A 20,945-nucleotide genomic window follows, 5' to 3' on the forward strand; every position below is an offset into this window, starting at 1 on the left:
GAAAACATGCTACTAGAAAATTCATAAAAAGCATTAGGATCATTTTACATATAAACCCAACAGAATATATTGTATAATAGTTAAACAAAACACTTAAAACTTTCCCCAGTGTTGAAACAAAGCTCCACCTACAAGACCACAAGAGCAAGTTTTCCATAGTTTCACCCAGAGAGTTGGTTATCTGAAGTTAATGGACTTTAACTATTATACTATGCTTTCTTTGAATTTCACCAATTTCAGGATGCAAATTTAGCTTGTATATCTGTTTCCGTTTCTCTTCATCTGCCAGACATGACTAGTTTAAATGACATGCAAGTCTAGATCTGGGTCTTTCGCAGAATATTTTTAGTTTACTGTGAACTGTAGCCCAGCCCTTCAATGCCAGCTTACCACTAAATGTGTGAGGAGCTGTGATATGCACTTGAGGGTAAAAATAAATGCCCTTCATGTAGGTCACATCTACTAGACCAATTGAAGTTTGGCGGGATTCACTTTGAGGGGTTTTTTTTCCCCCTATGAATGGCACAACATCATTAAATCCCTAAAATCAGTAAGTTATTTCAAAGTTTTCACAAGGTTTGTTTTTTCCCCTTTTTACAATATTCAGGCTGAATCTTCCTACAAAAATCTCAGTTTATTTAATGTCAAACTTAGTATGTCATTATACTCTGAGTTATTGAGGTTTTGTTTTGTTTCTTCCCAAGCCTGGACGTAAAACTCTTTGAATCTGAAAGAGATTGAATTTTGTTTTAATTTTATTGAAATATAGTTGATTTATAATGTTGTTTTAGTTTCATGTATACAGTAAAGTGATTCAGTTATTACATATACATGTATATATTCTTTTTTAGATTCGGTTCCCCTTATAGGTCATTACAAAGTACTGAGTAGAATTCCTTAAATTTGACATTATTAGAGAAAATCTTCAGGAACTATTTATTCCATAGAAAAGGACTAACAGGGTTCACACAAAACTTTGTAGCATAGTTTTATAAATTCTTCTAAAAACAGCATTTAAACACATATTTTATTTTTTTTTAATTTTAATTTTTACTTTATTTTGCTTTACAATACTGTATTGGTTTTGCCATACATTGACATTAATCAGCCACGGGTGTACATGAGTTCGCAGTCCTGAACCCCCCTCCCACCTCCCACCCCATATCATCTCTCTGGATCATCCCTGTGCACCAGCCCCAAGCATCTTGTATCCTGTATCGAACATAGACTGGCAATTCGTTTCTTACATGATAGTATACGTGTTTCAGTGCCATTCTCCCAAATCATCCCACCCTCTCCCTCTCCCACAGAGTCCAAAAGTCCGTTCTATACATCTGTGTCTCTTTTGCTGTCTTGCATACAGGGTTATCATTACCATCTTTCTAAATTCCATATATATGTGTTAGTATACTGTATTGGTGTTTTTCTTTCTGGCTTACTTCACTCTGTATAATAGGCTCCAGTTTCATCCACCTCATATTTTCAAAATAAGTTTTAAAGAAACAGACCAATTAAAATCATAATAGAATTTTGGTGAGATTTCTGGAAACTTATTGATAAAATTAATATAATGATATATAATTTGGTGTTATTAGTATTTTTATTTTGGTTAATCTTTATTAAATCGTCAGTATGGGCTATGCGTTGTGCTTAGTTTCATTCAATCTCTGCTAAGTCTATTAGTTATATATGATTTTCATTCACATTTTGAGATGGGAAAACTGAGGATCGCAGAATTGGTATGATTTCTTCACAATCCCTTATAAATCATGTTGCCACTGGTACAGAAAATTGTTTAGAACTAGTATGATCATCTTGCTGAACCCTTGTCATTATACAATCACTTATCTAAAATTTTAAATCTTTACTTATTACTTCCAACATGGTTTTGTTCATTTAATTTTTACCTCTAATATCTTTGCTGTGATCATGATAGATCTAGTTTTCCAGGAATAAGGAGAAATTGTTGTGACTCAGCTGGTAAAGGATCCGCCTGCAATGCAGGAGACCTGGCTTCCATCCCTGGGTTGGGAAGATCCCCTGGAGAAGGGAAAGGCTACCCACTCCAGAATTCTGGCCTGGAGGATCCATCATCTGAATAGTCCATGGGGTCGCAAAGAGTTGAACATGACTGAGCGACTTTGAAAAAAAAAAAGGAGAAATTATAATAATCTCTCCATCAAATTCTGGCAACTATTCCTCAGTGACCACCAAAAAAAAAAAATTCTTTGGCTGCTTTTGTTTAAAATTAATGATAAAATAAATATAAAAAAGAAAATGAACACATTCCTTTCTCTTCTGTCATTGCTGTCTTTCTCATGATGGAAACTTAGGAAAAACAAAAGAAAAAGCAATGTAAATGAAAGTGCTAAAAGTGAGTCACAAGCTTTGTTTCTAATTATAAGGAGAGAGAGAGTACCCTGAAACACTGACATTTCAAATAAAAATGGCTGGATTTGCTAAAATGTCTGCTTCATTCTCGTCAAAGACATTTATATCTTACCTACCATTGATATATTTACCTCCATTTATATTATCTACATTTATATCTTACCTACAAAATATGAACCTATATTTTGTTCTTCTCTATTATTGTTTTTCCTAGAGCATGTTAGTTTTTCTTCCCTGCCTGAACAACCCCCACTCCACCATTCGCCCTGTCTCTGTCACAAGCACTGAATTCTCAGGGCTATAATATGAATACCCGTGTCCTATTTTTATGACAAGACTGGGTGACCTGACATGAGAGCTGGGAGGACTGGACCAGTGAATTATTACTGTGGCATTAAGCATGTGCCAACTAATTTTTGGTCTTTTTCAATTCCACACGTTTGGGGCTTTAGCTGACCTGATTTAATCGCAATTCCAGTGACCCGATAGGCCAGTGAATGATTTTCCATTGTGCCCTGATTTGTTCACCTAAGACATAACTTTTGGAATAGTGGTGTAAGGCTGGAGAGTGTACCAGCAGGACCGCAGCGCCCGGACTTGCGGCGGGAGAGTGGAGCACGTGGAGCCCCTGTAGCCGAACCTGCAGTTCTGGGATCAGCAGTCGAGAGCGCAAGTGTCCCGGGTAAACGCAGCATTCCTGGATTGGGGGAGGGCACTGCTTTCTTCAAGTGTGAAATAAAGAGGTTCTACTGATAAACCATGTCAGGGACCCAAGACACTGCTTCAAACCCAGTCCACTTTGGAAGACAGAAAAGTCTCTCAAATTATTTTGTATAAGAACGCCCTTTGAAGAAGAAAATAAGACCAACCCTCCTAAGAGCAAGTAGTTAAACACTACACAGGTTGTTTTCTTGAGAATAAATCAAATAAAAAACTGTGTTGACCCAAGCAGGGAGACATGTTAGGAAAAGTACGTCACCGTGTAAAAGATCGTGAGAGGGACCAGTAGCTGAAAGGACTTCAGAAACAGAGGGTATGAGGGCAGCATGAATGTCAGTACAAGCTGAGAATGATGAGAAAGGAAACCCTGCTGAGAAGGATGAGAAAGGAAACCCTGCTGAGCATGTGTAGAGACAGGGAGCATCCAAGATCAGCTTGTTTAGCTCCATCATTCCTACTGTGAGCCTAGGGAATGTGCGAGAAAGTCATTTCAGTTTTATGCTTTGACTTTGGTATGGGTTCAGTGGCCCAGTTCCTCAGCAAATGATTTTTTAAAATGTGTGTGAAAACCTTAGAAGCATCTCCTTGGAATTTCTTGGCTACATTCCTCAATGGGAGTGTATTTTGCCCCCAGCTTCTGTCCTTTACCCTTCTATATCATTTTCATAGCAAACAGACTTTTGTTTCTCCTATATTTTGGAAATTAAATGGATCAAAGATTAGAAAAAAATACACATTTTTAAATAAGCATATGGATTTCCTACTGTTACTAATCATTTAATCTGTCCACATTTTCAAAAGTAGATTTAATAGAAAGGATTATCCCTTATTAATACAGTGCCTTTTGATTTTTTTTAATGAGTAGTTAATATAAAATAAGATAAAATTGATTATTTGTACTATCTTTTCTAGGCTAGGTTCTGAAGCAAGGGATTGTAATGGTCCCAGAAAACAATACAGAATATGTGAGAATCCACCTTGTCCTGCAGGTTTGCCTGGATTCAGAGACTGGCAATGTCAGGCCTATAGTGTTAGAACTTCGTACCCAAAGCATGTACTTCAGTGGCACGCTGTCATGGATGAAGGTATGACCAACCAGATCGCCACCGTCTTAATTAAGCAGAAGTCTAGGTTTGCAAAGCGCTTTACAATAATGGTAAATGTTGTTTTGTAGTTTATATTATAGGTATTTCAAAACTATGCTTTTTCTGCCTTTATGACATGCCTCGGGTGGCAAAGAATCTGCCTGCAACATGGGAGGCCCACATTCAATCCCTGGGTCAGGAAGATCCCCTGGAGGAGGGCATGGCAACCCACTCCAGTATTCTAGCCCAGAGAGTCCCATGGACAGAGGAGCCTGGTAGGTTAGAGTCCATGGGGTCACAAAGAGTTGGACTTGACTGAGTGACTAACACTTTCACTTTCGTGACATATAATAACCACAAGCACTAACTAAAAATATATTTTTTAAAGATGGAGGTATTATTATACACGAACAATTTTAAAAGGGTGACAGTACAAAATGCTGGTTAGGATGAAGAGAAACGATCTCTCATGCGTTGCTGGTAAGGTAAAATGGTGCAGCTGCTCTGAAAATTAGCTTGGCAGTGTCTCAAATAACAAAGCACGCACGTTAGAAAACGCAGTCATGGTTATTTATTTCGGAGAAATAAAAATTTACAACCACGAGAAAATGCTGTACGTGAGTGCACATAGCAGTTTTATTTTCAATAGCCAGAAACTTGAAGCAATCAAAAAGTTTCTGAGTAGCTGCAGGATTAGCAAATGAAGGTTTATCCGTGCCGTAGGATGTTACACAGCAGTGCAAGGAACACACTGTTAACGTATGCAGTGACCTGGTGGATGTTAGAATGTTATGCAGAGTAGACAGGCCAATCTCAAAATGCCTCATGCTATATGATTCCTTTCTTATAACATTCTTGAAATCACAATAGTATAGAGATGAAGAACAGATCAGCCGTTGGCAGGGTTGGGGGTGGTGGTGTGAGAGGGATCGAGGTTCCTGTAAAGGGGTAGCACAAGGTAGAACTCAGGCTCAGTTGCTCAGTCGTGTCCAACTCTTTGTGACCCTATGGACTACTGTGTAGCCCACCAGGCTTCTCTGTCCATGGGTTTTCCCAGGCAAGAATGCTGGAGTGAGTTCCTGTTTCCTTCTCCAGGGGCTCTTCCCAACTCAGGGATCCCACCTGAGTCGCTAGCATCTCCTGCATTAGCAGATAGATTCTTTACCATTGAGCCACCTGGGAAGCCCCCAACTAGAGATCTTTATATAAAATGCAGATTGGTTCATCTCGCTTCCCCACCTTAAGCATTTCAGAGGCTTCCCATAACTCTTCAGGTAAAGACCAAATTGCACAACATGACATACTCAGCAGGACCTTCCTTTGTCTGATTCCTTCTCTTGTCTCCTGCCGCATCTAAGACCTCACCCTCTTTCTCTTTGCACTCCAAATACTGCCCTTGTTCCACTGCTTCAAACATATCCTGCTTTCTTCCCCAACACATAGCCTCTAAATGTACCATTTCTTCAGTTGAGCGAAAATAATAACACAGTATTCTAGTCTCACCATCCTTTTAATACAAGTTAATTCTGTATTCCTGAGGTGCTGCAATTCATGGGGTCACAAAGAGTCGGACACGACTGAGCGACTGAACTGAACTGAGCTGAATTCTGTGTTCACAGATGCTTTGACCACAAACTCCCTTTCCTTTACGTTCTCTTTTACTATGCCTTTGAAATATCAGTAAAGTCACGTTATCCCTATCTTTAAAATACATACAGAATCTAATGATTGCCCAGTATCTCCAGACCTGACCCCCTGATATAAGCCACTGTGTCTTACCTGTGTGTTTATAGTAGTTGTCTAACTGGTCTTTATGTTTATGTCCCCATATCTCCTTCAGTCTCAATCATAGCCAGAAGGATACGTTTAAAATATCAGTCATGTCACGTTACTCTTGCATTCTGAAGGCAACAGAATGAGTTTTCCCAACTCACTAAAGGTCCAAAGTCCTTCTAATAGCCTATGAGGGCCTTCCTCCCTGGCTTCCTGTTACACTCTCGCTTCATCTGTACTGACCATCACACCCCTTCCACCCACACTGGCTCCCCTGCTCTCCCTAGAATCAGTCCAGGGCCTTTCTGTCTTAGTGTCTTGGAAAGTATTACTTTTGCTGGCGACTCCTTCTGGTCTTTTCTTAAATACTGACTCAGTACCTTTCAATACCCTGCCTTTTTCTTTTTTACTCATAAGTTTTAGTAATCTGTTATTATATTTTTATTTTATTAGTTTCAGTTCAGTTCAGTCACTCAGTCGTGTCCAACTCTTTGCGACCCCATGAATCGCAGCACGCCAGGCCTCCCTGTCCATCACCAACTCCCGGAGTTCACTCAAACTCATGTCCATCGAGTCAGTGATGCCATCCAGCCATCTCATCCTCTGTCGTCCCCATCTCCTCCTGCCCCCAATCCCTCCCAGCATCAGAGTCTTTTCCAATGTTTTGCTCCTCCAATAATGATTGTAAGAACAAGACTTGTATTTTATGCATTTCTCTGTCTTTAGTTCTATAAACAGTGCCTGAACAGAGTAGACAATAAATATTAAGTGAAAAAATAGTGTCTCTTATGGGAAATGACCTATCCTGGTCCCTCTTCTCCCTGAATGTTCCTCTTGGAATGATCTTACTTATTCACTAGGTTTTATTTATCATCCAAATGCTAAAGGAACACAGGCATTTACCTCCAACCAGTTCTGTCTGTCCTGAGCTCCTTAGCTGTTTAACTCTATGTTGCCTGAACTTCTTATTTAGCATTCCGTTCATCTCTAACTCAACATGATTCATATTGAACATATCCCTTCCTCCATTCCTGTTCTCACTCCCGCCATCTGCTCCTCTTGCTATTCTCTTTCATGGAGAATAACATCATGATTTGCCTCATTACCAAGCTAAGCCGAAATCTTTCTGCTTCAGTCTCCATCTGCCTGTAATCAATAAGCAAACCCTATTTGTCCAAACTTCTCTTTGTTTGCCAGCATCTTTGTTCATGATTGCACCATCTCTGACCTGGATTCTTCAAACAGCTTTCTTACTGTTTTTCTGACCCTCCTCCAGCTCCTACTCCTCATTTCAGCCCAGCTGGCCTTTTTGAAGGTCAGAACTGTTGGTCAGTGTGCCAGTGAGTACCCTTCCATGAGTCCCGTTGCTGTCAGGACCAGTCTCAAACTTTGTTGCCTGGTTCAAAGGCTGTTCTTGTGGCCTGTCCACTTTAACTTCTCTGGCCTCACTTCCATCTTCAGCACAGCCAGGCTGAATTTCATTTCATCCCTCGTATACATCATGTTTTCTTATTTCTGGACCTGTAAACATGCAAGTTTCTTGGCATGATATCCTTACTTTCTCAAGCTTTAACTTCTTTCCCCTTGTATTTACCTTGAAAACATCTACTGATTTTTTGGACTCAGTCTACGTCAAGTACTCCAGGAAAAAAGAATACCTTTGATCTTCAGTGTTGGATATGTATATACCCCTTCCAGGTACTCCAGCAGACCATGTTGTCGCAGATTTAAATGTCTTTATTCCCACTGTTGTTTCTGCCTAGTGTACTGTCTGGCAGTTATTAAGCTTCTGATGAATATTTGCTGCATAATATTTAAATATCTTGGGTTGACCAAAAAGTTCATTCTTTTTCCTGAACAACCTTTTTGGTCAGCCCAACAGTATGTTTCTTTGTAAAACTAAAATCAGTGTAATTCATGAAAATCATCATCTGATCTTGGGTTAATCCTATCTCTGCCTCTAAGTATGTGATTTGATAATATTTAATTCATTTGAAACCTGTTTACTCATGTAAAATAAGAAATAAGAAACAGTTTCCCTCCAGATTTAAAAAAAAAAAAAAAAAAGGTAGGGACCCGGAGGGAATTCCCTGGTGGTCCAGTAGTTAGGATTCTGAACTTCCACTGCATGGGACATGAATTCAGTCCCTGGTTGGGGAGCTAAGATTCCCACAAGCCAAGTGGTGCAGCCAATAAAAAAATAAAAAAATAAATCACAGTTGTATGGGAATCAATTTAAAATATCAAAGCTCTTATAAAGTATTATCATCAGAATGATCTATAATAGATACTTATATCATTAACAGGATAACACTTTTGATAATTTTGCAAAATGTACTAATCAAACACATCAGTCAGTCTATGATGAATAAAATACGTAATAGTACTTATGTATTAGAGCAGTATGGAACAAAATGAAATATATAGGTCTTATAAAAATGCCCAAGTCTTTGGCACTTGAGAATGGAAGTGTCTATTTCTGTTAATACATGAATCTCTGGCTAGGAGAATTAAATGTAAGGTATCAATGCCGTAGTGAACATTTATTTTTAGAGGAAAAAAAAAGATGCAGAGCTTTAGCATTCAGGTATTTTGCATGCTCTATGCTGAAATTTGGCTGATATCCATGTTTAATGCATATCTTGGAAAGGGTTGATCTCTTAAATCAAGACAGAGCCTGCCTGCCAAGTACTGGCATGTTACATGGATCACTATAATGTCACAATCTCAAGGGTACACTCCAGGAAGGAAGATTGGTATCAAATGTTTATGTCATCTATAAAGCTAAAGTAAGTACAGTGAATTGACAGTATGTTGTAAAAGGAGAAATACAAAGATTTTTTATCTGATTTCATGCTTAGAATGTGAATGAAATTTTTTAGACTAATTCCTTTCGACATTATTCATATTTCTGGTTTGCTACTCTCTTCAATGAAGACTCCAGAAAGAGAATTTTATATATATATATAGATATACATACATACATACATACATACCAGTATTAAAGTGTTGCAATTATAGCAGCTCTTAAGTCCAAAGATATGACATAGTAAGCAGTCATTGAATAAACATAACCTACTTTGAGGTGTGAGAGCACATTGAAATGCTTTATTGCAGCTTATAATGGCATCTTAAAGGAAAATTTCAAAACCATGCACATTAAAGGCCATGTTCCAACTCCCCAAAATTGTTCAGAGCAGTATTCAGAAGCCACATGTGAAAACTGTTTGAAATGTTCAGTTCTGAAGGCTCATTTAACTGTCTGTCTTCTCTTTGCCAAGTGATACCCTGTTCCATGCCTCTGGCTGTTATTTGGTATTTATAGAATCCCATCAGCATACGTGGAACTTTACTGAAGACATAAGTGAAGATCAGTGTCAGAGACTGTAAACTATTTTCCATTCTATTTATATGAGCTTAATAAACAGTAAAGGGCCTGACTGGTGTCAAGCCAATAGAGTAGTAATGTAGCCTGGAAATTGCTCTGAACTTTCAGATTTGGATAATCTTACTACTGGTGTTACCAAATACTACAGCTCCTCTGCAGAATACTTAGAAATAGAAAGAGCACTTTAAAAAATATTATACCAGTCTTTGACTGAGCCTGAAAGTCAAGTTTTTCGACTCTAATCACCCTCCTTTATTGCTTAAGGAAGCTCTGAGGAAGATTGCTAGTCATTCAAGAATTCTTTACCTAGAACAGTAAGTCTCACCCTAGTCATGATACATCCCAACATGCTTTCTGAGTAAACAATAAAGAGGGTTGACTTGCTAGCTAGCACTTCAGCACTTGGACATTCTAGTGCATGTTCTCATGGGATTATATTGCATTTCTAAACATCCTCACAATGGAAAATCTTATAAGAACTGTTCATCTTAGAAGCTCTTCTTTCTCCCTTTAGTAATTTTTCTCTTAGAAATGCCAAATACATAGGATTGAAAATTAGTGTATTGGAATTTAGAAGACATCAAAAAAAGCTTTGTGAATAAAATAAATCTTAAATAAGAAATTGGATATGTTCTTATAATTAAAAGGGGTTCATGCCAAAAGATATAAGCAGAAATTGGGAGTGTGCAAAATATTTTTCACAAAGAATACTTGGTCTGTGTGTAGTAGAGGTTTAGTGCCAAAAATAATAAGTGATATACTTAAAAATAATTTGAAGATACAATTCTTAAGAAGGAGGTTAATATTCATTGGATACCTGTTTTTTCCCCCAGGCATCATCTCATTTACTACTCATAATAACCCTCTAGTATTATCTACTCTAGTAGTACATTACTTATTTAACATATTATAATTTTTACTCGAAACTATTTTGGAAAATAAAGCTTGAGATAAAAATACTTATGGATCGACTTTTGTTCATTTCCTTTTATCCACTCTGTAGAAAAGCCATGTGCCTTGTTTTGTTCTTCTGTTGGAAAAGAACAGCCTATTCTTCTATCAGAAAAAGTGTTGGATGGAACGTCTTGTGGATATCAGGGATTAGATGTCTGTGCAAATGGCAGGTGTCAGGTAAGACTTTACAAAAGGGTGAGTGTCTGCACTGAGGGAGGCTTGGGGGACCTTGGAGCAGCTGCACAGTATGGTGGAAAGCTCTGTACTAAGATTCAAAAGATGTTAATGTAGTCCTGCCTCAACTGTGATCTTCAGCAAGACTGATCAACTTTGAAGTCCATTCTTTAATCTGTATAGTGAAGGGTCCAGACTGGAAAATCTATAATGTCCATTTCTAGTTGAAAGAACCTGACATATTTATTCAATAGAGTGCGTATTACAGGCCTGAAATTATGACACTTTGGACATTTTATGTCAAAATATTCCAGACCAAAAACTCAAGCACCCCTGTTCTCCATGTTTGTGTCCAAGACTGAGCCATGTGGCAAAAACCTATAAAGTTAGTCTTATTATTCATTAATGATAAAATATTATCTACATTCTTATATCAGCTGATTTTTAAATGTATATTCAATTTTTATTGTACTTAAACGTGTCATTTGTCTTTTTGTTTTCTTTTTAAGAATAATCTCCATCTGTTATATGCATTTCTGTGCTCTTCTTTGTCATTAGAAAAGTAGTCATTCTGTTCAAATAAATAGCATAGTGGAAAGATCAATGGCTAAAGCTCTGAATTTTGCCAGTTATGGGTCTGCCACTATCACAGTTGCCTTCCCCTGGATGATAAATATGCAAGAAATTTAATGCCAAGTGTTTTCATGATCAACATGTATATAGAGGGGAAAGGAGCGCAGGGAGCAATTGGGCAGGCAGTCACAAGACCTCAGCTAGCTTCATTAGCTAGTTTCATGTAGTTGGGATGGCTCTTCAACGGTTGTCTCCATCCGGGGAGAGAATACCAGACCTTTTTAACCCCTATTGTCTACTAGTGTTTGGATACAAACTGTCCCAAGGGATGAGGGTGCTATGACCTTGGGAAAGGCAGTTTTCTTTAGGCTAGGCATTTTCTTAAAAGGGATGAAGGTTAAGAGCCATAAACTGATACATTTCCCAGGCGTGGGAGGAGAATGCGCATCCTTTAGTAATGAGTGAGGTCTCTGAGTAGAGCAACACTCAGAATCCATGGCAGCCACTAGGAAACTATATTCTTGGGAAAATCACTTAAAATATGTGTACATCCATTAACTAATCTGTAAAATGAAATAGGCCAGTGACCATTGACTTTTTTGTGTAATACACTCCTTTGAGAATCTGATTAAAGTTTTGGTTTCTTCCTCTAAAAATGCATGCCTGACCGCACAAGCACACACACACACACCAAAATTTGAAAACAATTACAAACTATGGATTGATCGGTCCGTGGTCCAGTAGAAGTATATAGAATTCTGGGTAAAAACTTGGAAACAGTCTGAAACTTAAACGGTTTACTAACTCTTAGATTCTTTGTTTTGCCAGCATGCTATAATATTTAAAGCATAGAATCATGCAGTATAATTGGATATAAGAAACAGTCTTATAATTACATATTAATTTCCTTTATTCTTTAACAGAATATGGCAGTAGCCTGGAATATATTTTTCATTTGTTAAAAAATCATTGCAATTATTTACCTATAAACACTTCGTTTTCAGAGCTCTAAGTTGTACAGTTAAACCTTTCATCTTTATTTCATCATTTTATGTAAACGTCAGATTAGTATGACTTAAATGAGTTTATTTTTCAAAGAAAATTATTTTCCCAACTATATGCCAAATACAATAGCTTACATTGCTATGCTTTTCACTTAACAGTATTGTGTAAGCCAGACCTTTTAAAGAGTCCCTAACTAGACATTAAAATAGCAGCAACAACAACACAAAATTCTGTGTAAGTGTTATGCGAGTCTGATGATTGTGCTTAAAGTTCTGTGAAGTGGATTGTGACTTCTGAGAGCTTTGGAATACTTCACCATTCTGGCTGGAGTGTTTTGTTTTATCCTAAAATATACATTGAAGTTGGAAGTAAATTTCTAAACTTGGTGAGTAGACTAAGGAGAGCAATTGAAAAATAGACAGCTTTCTCCTGGTGACCCAGTTGGCCTCCCTGCCGTTTATATCCTGGAAAATCATAGAGAAAGCTGTCCTCTGTATTATTGTGGTATTCTCTTATCTTCAGCTACCAGTGGTACTTCAGGCATCTACCACCAGTTAAACAGCGTTGTCTTTTCCAAGACATTCATCCTCACTTTTTGGAGTTATGTGGGCATATTTTGAAAAGTGTGGCTATTTGTGACTACTGATTCCAAAATGTGAAATTTTTTCATCCTTATTTTAAATATACATGGTTATTAAGCCATGACATGATGTCTATCCCTGCCTTTTATTTTAGGTTTTAGAAACATATACTGTCCCAGTTATAAGTGTTACAAAAAGCTAGCAGACAACTAGGTACTCATTTATTCAATCATTTAACTACTATTTATTGAGTGTATTGTATTTACCAAGAAAGAAGCTAGAGGCTACAGATAGAATAATAAAGGTGCTTTCTATCATTTCAATGCCACTGTAAACTCTCGATTTTCTCCTCATTTGTACATGAGGGAGAGATTTTTAACCCCAGGAGTCTCTGGTCCTTTCATGGCCCTCGCTTCGTGAACTCTTCCCATGGCTTTGTTGTATTTTGAGAATTTCCTGTGGTGGCCACCTCTTTCATCCAGAATCATTCTCTCTATTTCTTCCCAGATAAGCTTTGATTCGCCTATCAGAGCTCTCCACTACTGCATTGCTTTGCCTACTTCTTGACACTGATATACCCCCCTTGACAAAAAGAAATGATATTTTTTTATGCAGGTTTAATGTGATTTTTGGTTTCTCAGGATATTCATCCTGCAGCTGTGTTTTCTAATCTGCTTTTTCCCCCACCCAACACCAACCACAGAAAAAGACCCTAGTTTTGTTTCATTTTTATCTGATATTTTAAAATTTTATCTAAGTAATTGTAACTTGTTATAAATGGATGTATTGTCAGTCATTTTTGCAGCCTCTTCTTGATCAGGGGTAATGGTATAATTCTACCATTTATTTCAGCTACCACCAACATATTAACTTCTACCCTTTGAGTAAATATCAGCTTTTCTGAATATCAGTGGGAGACCCACATTATTCACTAGAAAAGAGTCTATATTTTAATCTAAGAAGATGCGTAGTTAACATAGTTAACATTAACATAGTTCTTCTGGGAACATATAAAATTAATTATCCCACTGTTAATATTTCCTTACATCAACCATAGGTTATAAGCAATTCTTGCTCACTTGTGTTAAGATTCCAAAGAAGGCGGGGAATAGAAATTTATTCAGGAACTGTGATGAGTGTAAACATTTATGTTTGGTTTGCACAAGTTAATATTTAATATTCAGCATTTATTCAGCAGCCTCTTTAGGAGTAAAGCCAACCGTACGTACGGTAAAACCCATCTGTTCTATGCTGAGTAGAATGAATTTGATCAATCATGTTACATTTAGTAGAAATGTGATTTCTTTTGGGATTTATGTAAATTGCATTTGTCTCAAGAGTTTCCCAAATTACTTTAGGATGTCATTTAAGTTTTAATATAGGAAAATATAGTTTGATCACTACCCTACTATTTGGTCACTTTACAAATGATATTATTTGATATGAGCTTGCTATATTAGTTTGCACCAGCGAATGTGGAGTTTTACTAGTTCGTCAAATAGATATGTCAAGATTGTAGACTAGGCTTGTCCTGAAGTAGTAGTTAAAAAAGAAGCTCACTTTATGATGTACTGTTATTCTCTTGTTGCAGAAAGTTGGCTGTGATGGTTTATTAGGGTCTCTTGCAAGGGAAGATCATTGTGGTGTGTGCAATGGCAATGGAAAATCGTGCAAAATCATTAAAGGAGATTTTAATCACACCAGAGGAGCAGGTGATTATTTTTTTTCAAAATTACTAATCCAAACAGTCTTTGGGGACAGAAATTACGTTGAACTTGACTTAGAAATCACATTTCTGATTGTTGAAAACTTTTGTAATGGGTACTGAATGATTTTTCATGATGACATATAATACATGTGATATGAGCCAGAAATGCTAACAAGCCCATTTCCCCATACTGAGAATATGAAATCATCTGTTGTGCATTTAATAAATTGGAGCAGCAAGGGAATAATCTAATTTGCATTTGGCTAATATTATCAGATTTCTACAGGCCTTATCCTCCAATGCACAGTATTGATGTCTAACAGAGAATAATGATTTCTAACAGTCTGAAGCAACTATTGAGAGTATTAGTCTTCAGGTTTTCAGCTTTCCATTTTTTTTTAATTATTTTCTTAATGTGTCTACTAAGTTCAAAAGAAATACATTTTTGAAAGCAGAGAAGCAGAGTCTGTAGCAGTGTATCATGTTGGAAACTATAACAGGAAATCAGAAGATGTGGGCTGACAGTCCAGATATATTAAGAGCAGGAACACATCCTCTCTTGTTTACTTTCCTCATCTATAAACACTCATAGGGGATATGAGGATGAACAGACGGTGTATGATCTATGTAGTGTGACTTTTAAAGTGATCCACAACAAAAAGTGATATTATCTGTACTGAGATATAATGACTCACAAGTAAACTTTATATACAGAAAATGCTTTACACTCAAGCCTAAAAGTTTACTGGGAGGAAGCAAATATTTTATGCTTACATTAGTGTCTTACCTGGACATCTGTTTATTCAACTATCTTAGTATTTATGATAGATTTTCATTGTCATTTATATGTTTATACTACATATATCGACTTTTTTCCTGTTTTAAATTTCTTGTTCAGATACTGAAAGATGTGCCCCCAAAATATATATTTTAATATGAAGAATAATCCATTTATATTTGAATAATCATGAAAACTGAGTTCATGCTAGATGTTAAAAAAAAAGCCCCTAAGAGAAAATTAGACACAGCTGTCAAATATATAACCTTTCCCTTGGCCCCAGCAGAATAAAAGATAAGTGAGCTTGAAGAACTTGAAGCCTAAAAATAACTAAGGTCCAGGGTAAATTGCAGATCAAAATCTCAATCTCCGAAGTTGTGAAAAAAGGTGACAGATTCTGCAAGTCAAAATCTGTCAGAACTCATTGAAAAAAGTCAGGCAAAGCTGTAAAAGGCTCCCTGATTTCCAGCTAAGAAGTACAGTCATAAGCTTTTCAGCCTGATTGTGATGGGAGATGTTTTTATCATGCAAAAGTTAAAATGATGTCTGAAGAGATTTAAAGATACTAGAGCTTTTGAAGCCTATTCCTGCATAATTGTTTACCTGCATGGAGACAGTTCACCGAGGAATACTGATGCACATTCAGCACTGGTAGTTTTTGTTTAGTAATAACAACACTTAATTTTTCAACTAAACTTAGACAACAGAAATTGCAGTTAAAAACCAGTAATGCTGTTCATTCTGACTATAGTTAGATGAATACATTCCTCCCCTACTCCCCAATTTCTACTTCAAATCTCCTTTGTTTTTATTACACTTTCAATTTCTACTTTTGTTTTATTAGTTTCTAAATTATATTAACAGCCTCTGATATTTGGAAGATGTCTAAAATGCCTACAATGTTGGGAATATCAGAGACTAATACTGTTATTTCCTTACAACAGTCTGTTGTGCTTATAGTTCTCTGCTAGTTTAACACTGTTCACGGAAGAAACTAAAATTCTAAACTTGAACCATAAGGCCTTGTGTGGTGTTGTTGCTACTTGTCTCTCTGGTATCAACTCTACCAAGGTCACTTTCCTACTCTAAGCTGCAACCAATAGATTTGTTACAGGTGCTCAAGCTGACCATGCTCTCTCTAGCACCTTGCATTTTAAAATATTGTTCTCTTAGCTTTGCCTGGTTGTTGTTTTTCAGTCACTAAGTCGTGTCCGACTCTTTGCGACCCTGTGAACTGCAGCATGCCAGGCTTCCTTGTCCTTCACTATGGTCCTGAGTTCGCTCAAACTTATGTCTATTGAGTCAGTGATGCCACTCGACCATCTCATCCTCTGTCACTCCCTTTTCCTCTAGCTCTCAATCTTTCCCAGCATCAGAGTCTTTTCCAATATATGAGTTGGCTTTTCACATCAGGAGGCCAAAGTATTGGCACTTCAGCATCAGTCTTTCCAATGAATGAATATTCAGGGTTGCTTTCCTTTAGGATGGACTGGTTTGATCTCCTTGCTGTCCAAGGAACTCTCAAGAGTCTTCTCCAGCACTACAATTCAAAAGCATCACTTCTTTGGTGCTCGGCCTTCTTTATGGTCCAACTCTCACATCTGTACATGACTACTGGAAAAACCATAGCTTTGACTGTACAGACCTTTGTTGGCAAAGTGATGTCTCTGCTTTTTAATAAGCTATCCAGATTTGTCGTAGCTTTTCTTCCAAGGACCAAGCATTGTTTAGCATTCAGGTCTCAGTTCAGATGTCACTTCTTCAATGAAGCATTCCCTGAACAACCTCTACCTCCTATCTCTCTGTATGGATACCCTACTGGTATCCATAGGGTTGAGTTGTATGGTAATTTTGTAATTTTACACTCTTTGATCTTTCCTTTCCTACTATCCTTTAAAGATCAGTGAGGAAAAATATCATGGCTATTTTTTGTTCAATACCCTAGTCCTAATGACCAATATAGTGTGTGATTCATTAACATTTATTAACGTAATGAATAATGAAACATTACATCATTAAGAACTTTGAAAAACAAAAATCTGTATGAGTCTTTAATTATGCTATGGGCTTCATTTACTTGTGACTTTAGGAATGCTGTAGTCATTTCTCTTGAGACAATTTTATCCTTATAGTTTATGGACTTCCTAGAATTTCTTGAAGGAACTGCAGCCCTGCTTTGGCCCAGTTGGCCTTACACACTGTATATATTGTGTGAGTATCACGTGTGCAGGCACATGTGGGTGTTTTCAGTCCCTGTGCTCTATTGACAGTTTGCGAAATCTTTTTTGTTCAAGCTAGAAAATCAGCTTAAGAGAATTTTTGCTCCTTAGCACATATATCATGTATTTCATTTTAATTTGCCTGGACAGGGGTTGATTTGTTAAGGGATTTTTAAAGGTAAATTGTATACTTGGCCACTTGTGGAACTATAGGGTTATCAATATACACTTAGAAGAGGGTGGGCATAAAATCTGTTATTCTTAGTATAAGAGATGATGACACTAATCCAGCACAAGAAATGCGTGCTCTTAGACTTTTTATTTGTGTGTTTGCCATGCAAGGGAGTCATAGTGTCATGTATTCTAGTCTGTGAAATAGCAGTAGTGGGCTCTAGCTGTAATCAGACAGATCTGAGTTCAAAGCTTGTATCGGCTAATTACTGGCAAGGCAGTCTTGAAAAAGGCAAGTTTTTTTTCCTCTACCTTTATTTTCCAATCTATTAAATATCTGCCTTGGATAATATCATTATGGCTGAATGAAATAATATATGTTAACTATCTACAGTTGTGACTGCTGCTGCTGCTGCTGCTGCTAAGTCGCTTCAGTCGTGTCCGACTCTGTGCGACCCTAGAGACGGCAGCCCACCAGGCTCCCCTATCCCTGGGGTTCTCCAGGCAAGAACACTGGAGTGGGTTGCCATTTCCTTCTCCAATTCATGAAAGTGAAAAGTGAAAGTGAAGTCACTCAGTCGTGTCTTACTCTTTAGCAACCCCATGGACTACAGCCCACCAGGCTCCTCCGTCCATGGGATTTTCCAGGCAAGAGTACTGGAGTGGGGTACAGTTGTGACTAGCACATAGCAATTGTTCAAAATATAGCATTTATCATTGTTACTACCATGGAGATAATGACTACCTTGGGCTTTTTAAGATGGCCAGTTAAGAAGGGGATCTCTGGTTATAAAAGAGGATGTTCCTATGTACGTACGATACAAACTGTCTGATGTGAGGATCAAATTTATGACCTTGACATCCTTATTTCAGCTTCTGAGTTCAATAATAGCCACTCGTATGTTCACGTCTTTTAAAAATATGCAGTCTCAATTGTGCTAAATAGCTTATTTACTGAAAAATATCGAGAGCCCCAGACTTTAGCTATCCCTTATCAAATGTCTTTGCTTAATATTTTCTTTCCTCTCTTTCTTCTTTAAATGCAATCTAACTCACCTGTCCTCTAAGCTGTTTCTATTGAATAACAGAGAATTTCTCTGGAGATAACTATAAACTTATATATAACTGTTATCCTAAAGTACAATATACCTCTGGGTTTACTGCTAAACTCAAACAGGAATTTACAGTTACTGCCTCTCCTTTTCTGTATCTACTCTTCGTTTTTAACAACCCTGAAATTTATCTTCTCCAAACACCTTAATTTGCTCAGAGATGAATAGTTTCCTCTTGTTCGTGACATCCGGTGGACTCCCCTTAGTCACCTTTCTCTTTGATGTCTGTACAGGTTTTGGTACCAGTATTCTTCTTAAAATATTCTAATCTCTAAGATCCCACTATACCAAAATAGACAGATTTCTACCTTCTTGGGATTATTCCTTCCTGTATTCTTTGCTTTCTTTCTTTTTTTTCCAATCTTTCTGTCACCAAGGTTAAGTCCTTGACTTCTTCCATCTCTCAGTTTTCTCCATTTACTCCTGTGGCTTCAATTACTGCCTCACAAAGGTGAGGAAAGCCTGACCTTACCCTGGAGTTCCAGATTTCCAGAGTTCTTACTGGATATTTTTTATTAGTGTGTTATATTGTTTTGCTGAGTACAAACTGCAAAACTTGTCAGATTATGACCCAAACTTGACTTTCCTGTTTTTATAAATGATGACTGCATTCTCACGTAAGTAATAATAAAACATTGTGTTCAGTGTTTATGTCCTCCCTTTCTGTTGGTTCTCAAACTCAGAGTTTTGTTTTGTTTTGTTTTGTTTTCCTTTACAATGCCTTTGAGATTTTCTGCCTCGGGCTCTAGCACTCCTGGATTTTTACATTGGCCTACCGATACTGCTTTCCACAGCTGTATCACTGAGGCTCTTCCAAACTATCAGATAAAACCTCTCCAAACCAGTATCTGATTACATTCCTTGCTATAGAATGTTCAGTAGCTTCAAGTGGTAAATTCAGTGTCCTGGGCATGCATTTAAATTCTCTTAATATAGCCATCTTCTTACACCTTCTCATTCTGTCAGAGTTATTTTGTGTGGTACAAAAAATACCACTTACCATGTTACTTTTATTTACAGATGGTGAACTCACTCTTTTTTATATACAGTCATCTCTCAAATAACTGCATGGGTCCACTTATATATGGATTTTTTAAAATAGTAAATACTACAGTACACACAATCTGCAGTTTTTAAGTCTTCAGATGTAGAACCACAGATACAAAGGAACCACGTATACAGAGGGTCCACTATTTAATATACTCAGATTTTTTACTACAGGGCAGATCAGCACTCTTAACTCATGCATTGTTTTGTTTAAGGGTCACTTGTATATCCAAATCCTATCCATTCTTCAAAGACGGTTAATCTTTTTGCTTCTTTATGAAGCTCTCCTTGACTATATGAAACATTCTCTTTTCTGAACCATTGTGATCCCTACTGGTGCCAGTGTTACTCAAACATCAGTAATGTATAGAACCACTTAAAATGGGGCAGAGGCGGGGCAGGGGGGCGTGCTGAAATCCCACTTCTGAGTTAAAATAGCAGCAAAACTTCTGAGTGGTGATGTGATCAGATAAGGGGGATGGTTTAAACAATTTTAATTTACATTCTTCATTGGAAAATTAGCCGTTTTATTTTGAATATGATCTTCTAAGCTTAATTTTGAAAGCTTTATTTAACTCATTTTTGTGTAAGATATTTGTGTCTTATCTTTCCAATTCGATTCTACACTCATTGAGTACAGAAATCATCTTACCTCATTTATGTATGCAAATAGGAAGTAAGTGTTTGTGTCTATTTTCATTGCTGCATACTGCATTCATGTAACAAAATGGAAGTACTTGTGTGAGTTAGTGTTACTAAAAATTTATTCTCTATTGGAAATGCTGATTGGAAAAGCACAGACCTCTAATCCCAGGCACTGCCACCAGGTGGGGTGTCTGCTACCTTTTGGTAAACAGCAAATAATTGTCAACAGTTTCAGGAATTTGAATAATCAATCAATAGGAGACAACTCTGAGGTTAGCTTATACCTGTTTATCAATAGCTTTGAAAATTAAATGTTTATTAGACCTATGTGTAGCTATACAGAAATACTGAGAAAATGAACTCTTGATTTTGACTTTTTTGTGTACTTTTTCTTCTATCCAACTTTATCTTACTCTCTTGTTTCACTTCAGGCGTTACATTCCTAACCACTGCTCAATGTATTTCCTAAAAAATACCTAATTGTATCTTGCTCCTTGCCATCTGATCCCTTTCAGGGTGACATCAGATTGCCTGGTGTGGCCTTACTTATTATTTTACTTAATTATCTTATCTTACTTGTCTCTGGCTCAAGTTTCAAAACCCTTTGTTCATCTCCCAGGG

At 37.2% G+C, this 20,945-nt stretch overlaps 1 protein-coding gene across 1 annotated transcript in view; it reads left to right on the top strand.

The window, feature by feature from the left end:
• Nucleotides 1–20,945, top strand: part of ADAMTS19 (ADAM metallopeptidase with thrombospondin type 1 motif 19) — a 263,593-nt gene that overhangs the window by 170,263 nt on the left and 72,385 nt on the right. The window contains exons 12-15 of the mRNA XM_018050709.1: nt 2,943–3,073; nt 4,024–4,196; nt 10,361–10,488; nt 14,236–14,356. Coding sequence (XP_017906198.1) covers nt 2,943–3,073; nt 4,024–4,196; nt 10,361–10,488; nt 14,236–14,356 — 553 coding nt within the window. The remainder of the gene's footprint in view (nt 1–2,942; nt 3,074–4,023; nt 4,197–10,360; nt 10,489–14,235; nt 14,357–20,945) is intronic.

This window comes from Capra hircus, chromosome 7, assembly GCF_001704415.2.
Source record: "Capra hircus breed San Clemente chromosome 7, ASM170441v1, whole genome shotgun sequence".
Lineage (NCBI taxonomy): Eukaryota > Metazoa > Chordata > Mammalia > Artiodactyla > Bovidae > Capra > Capra hircus.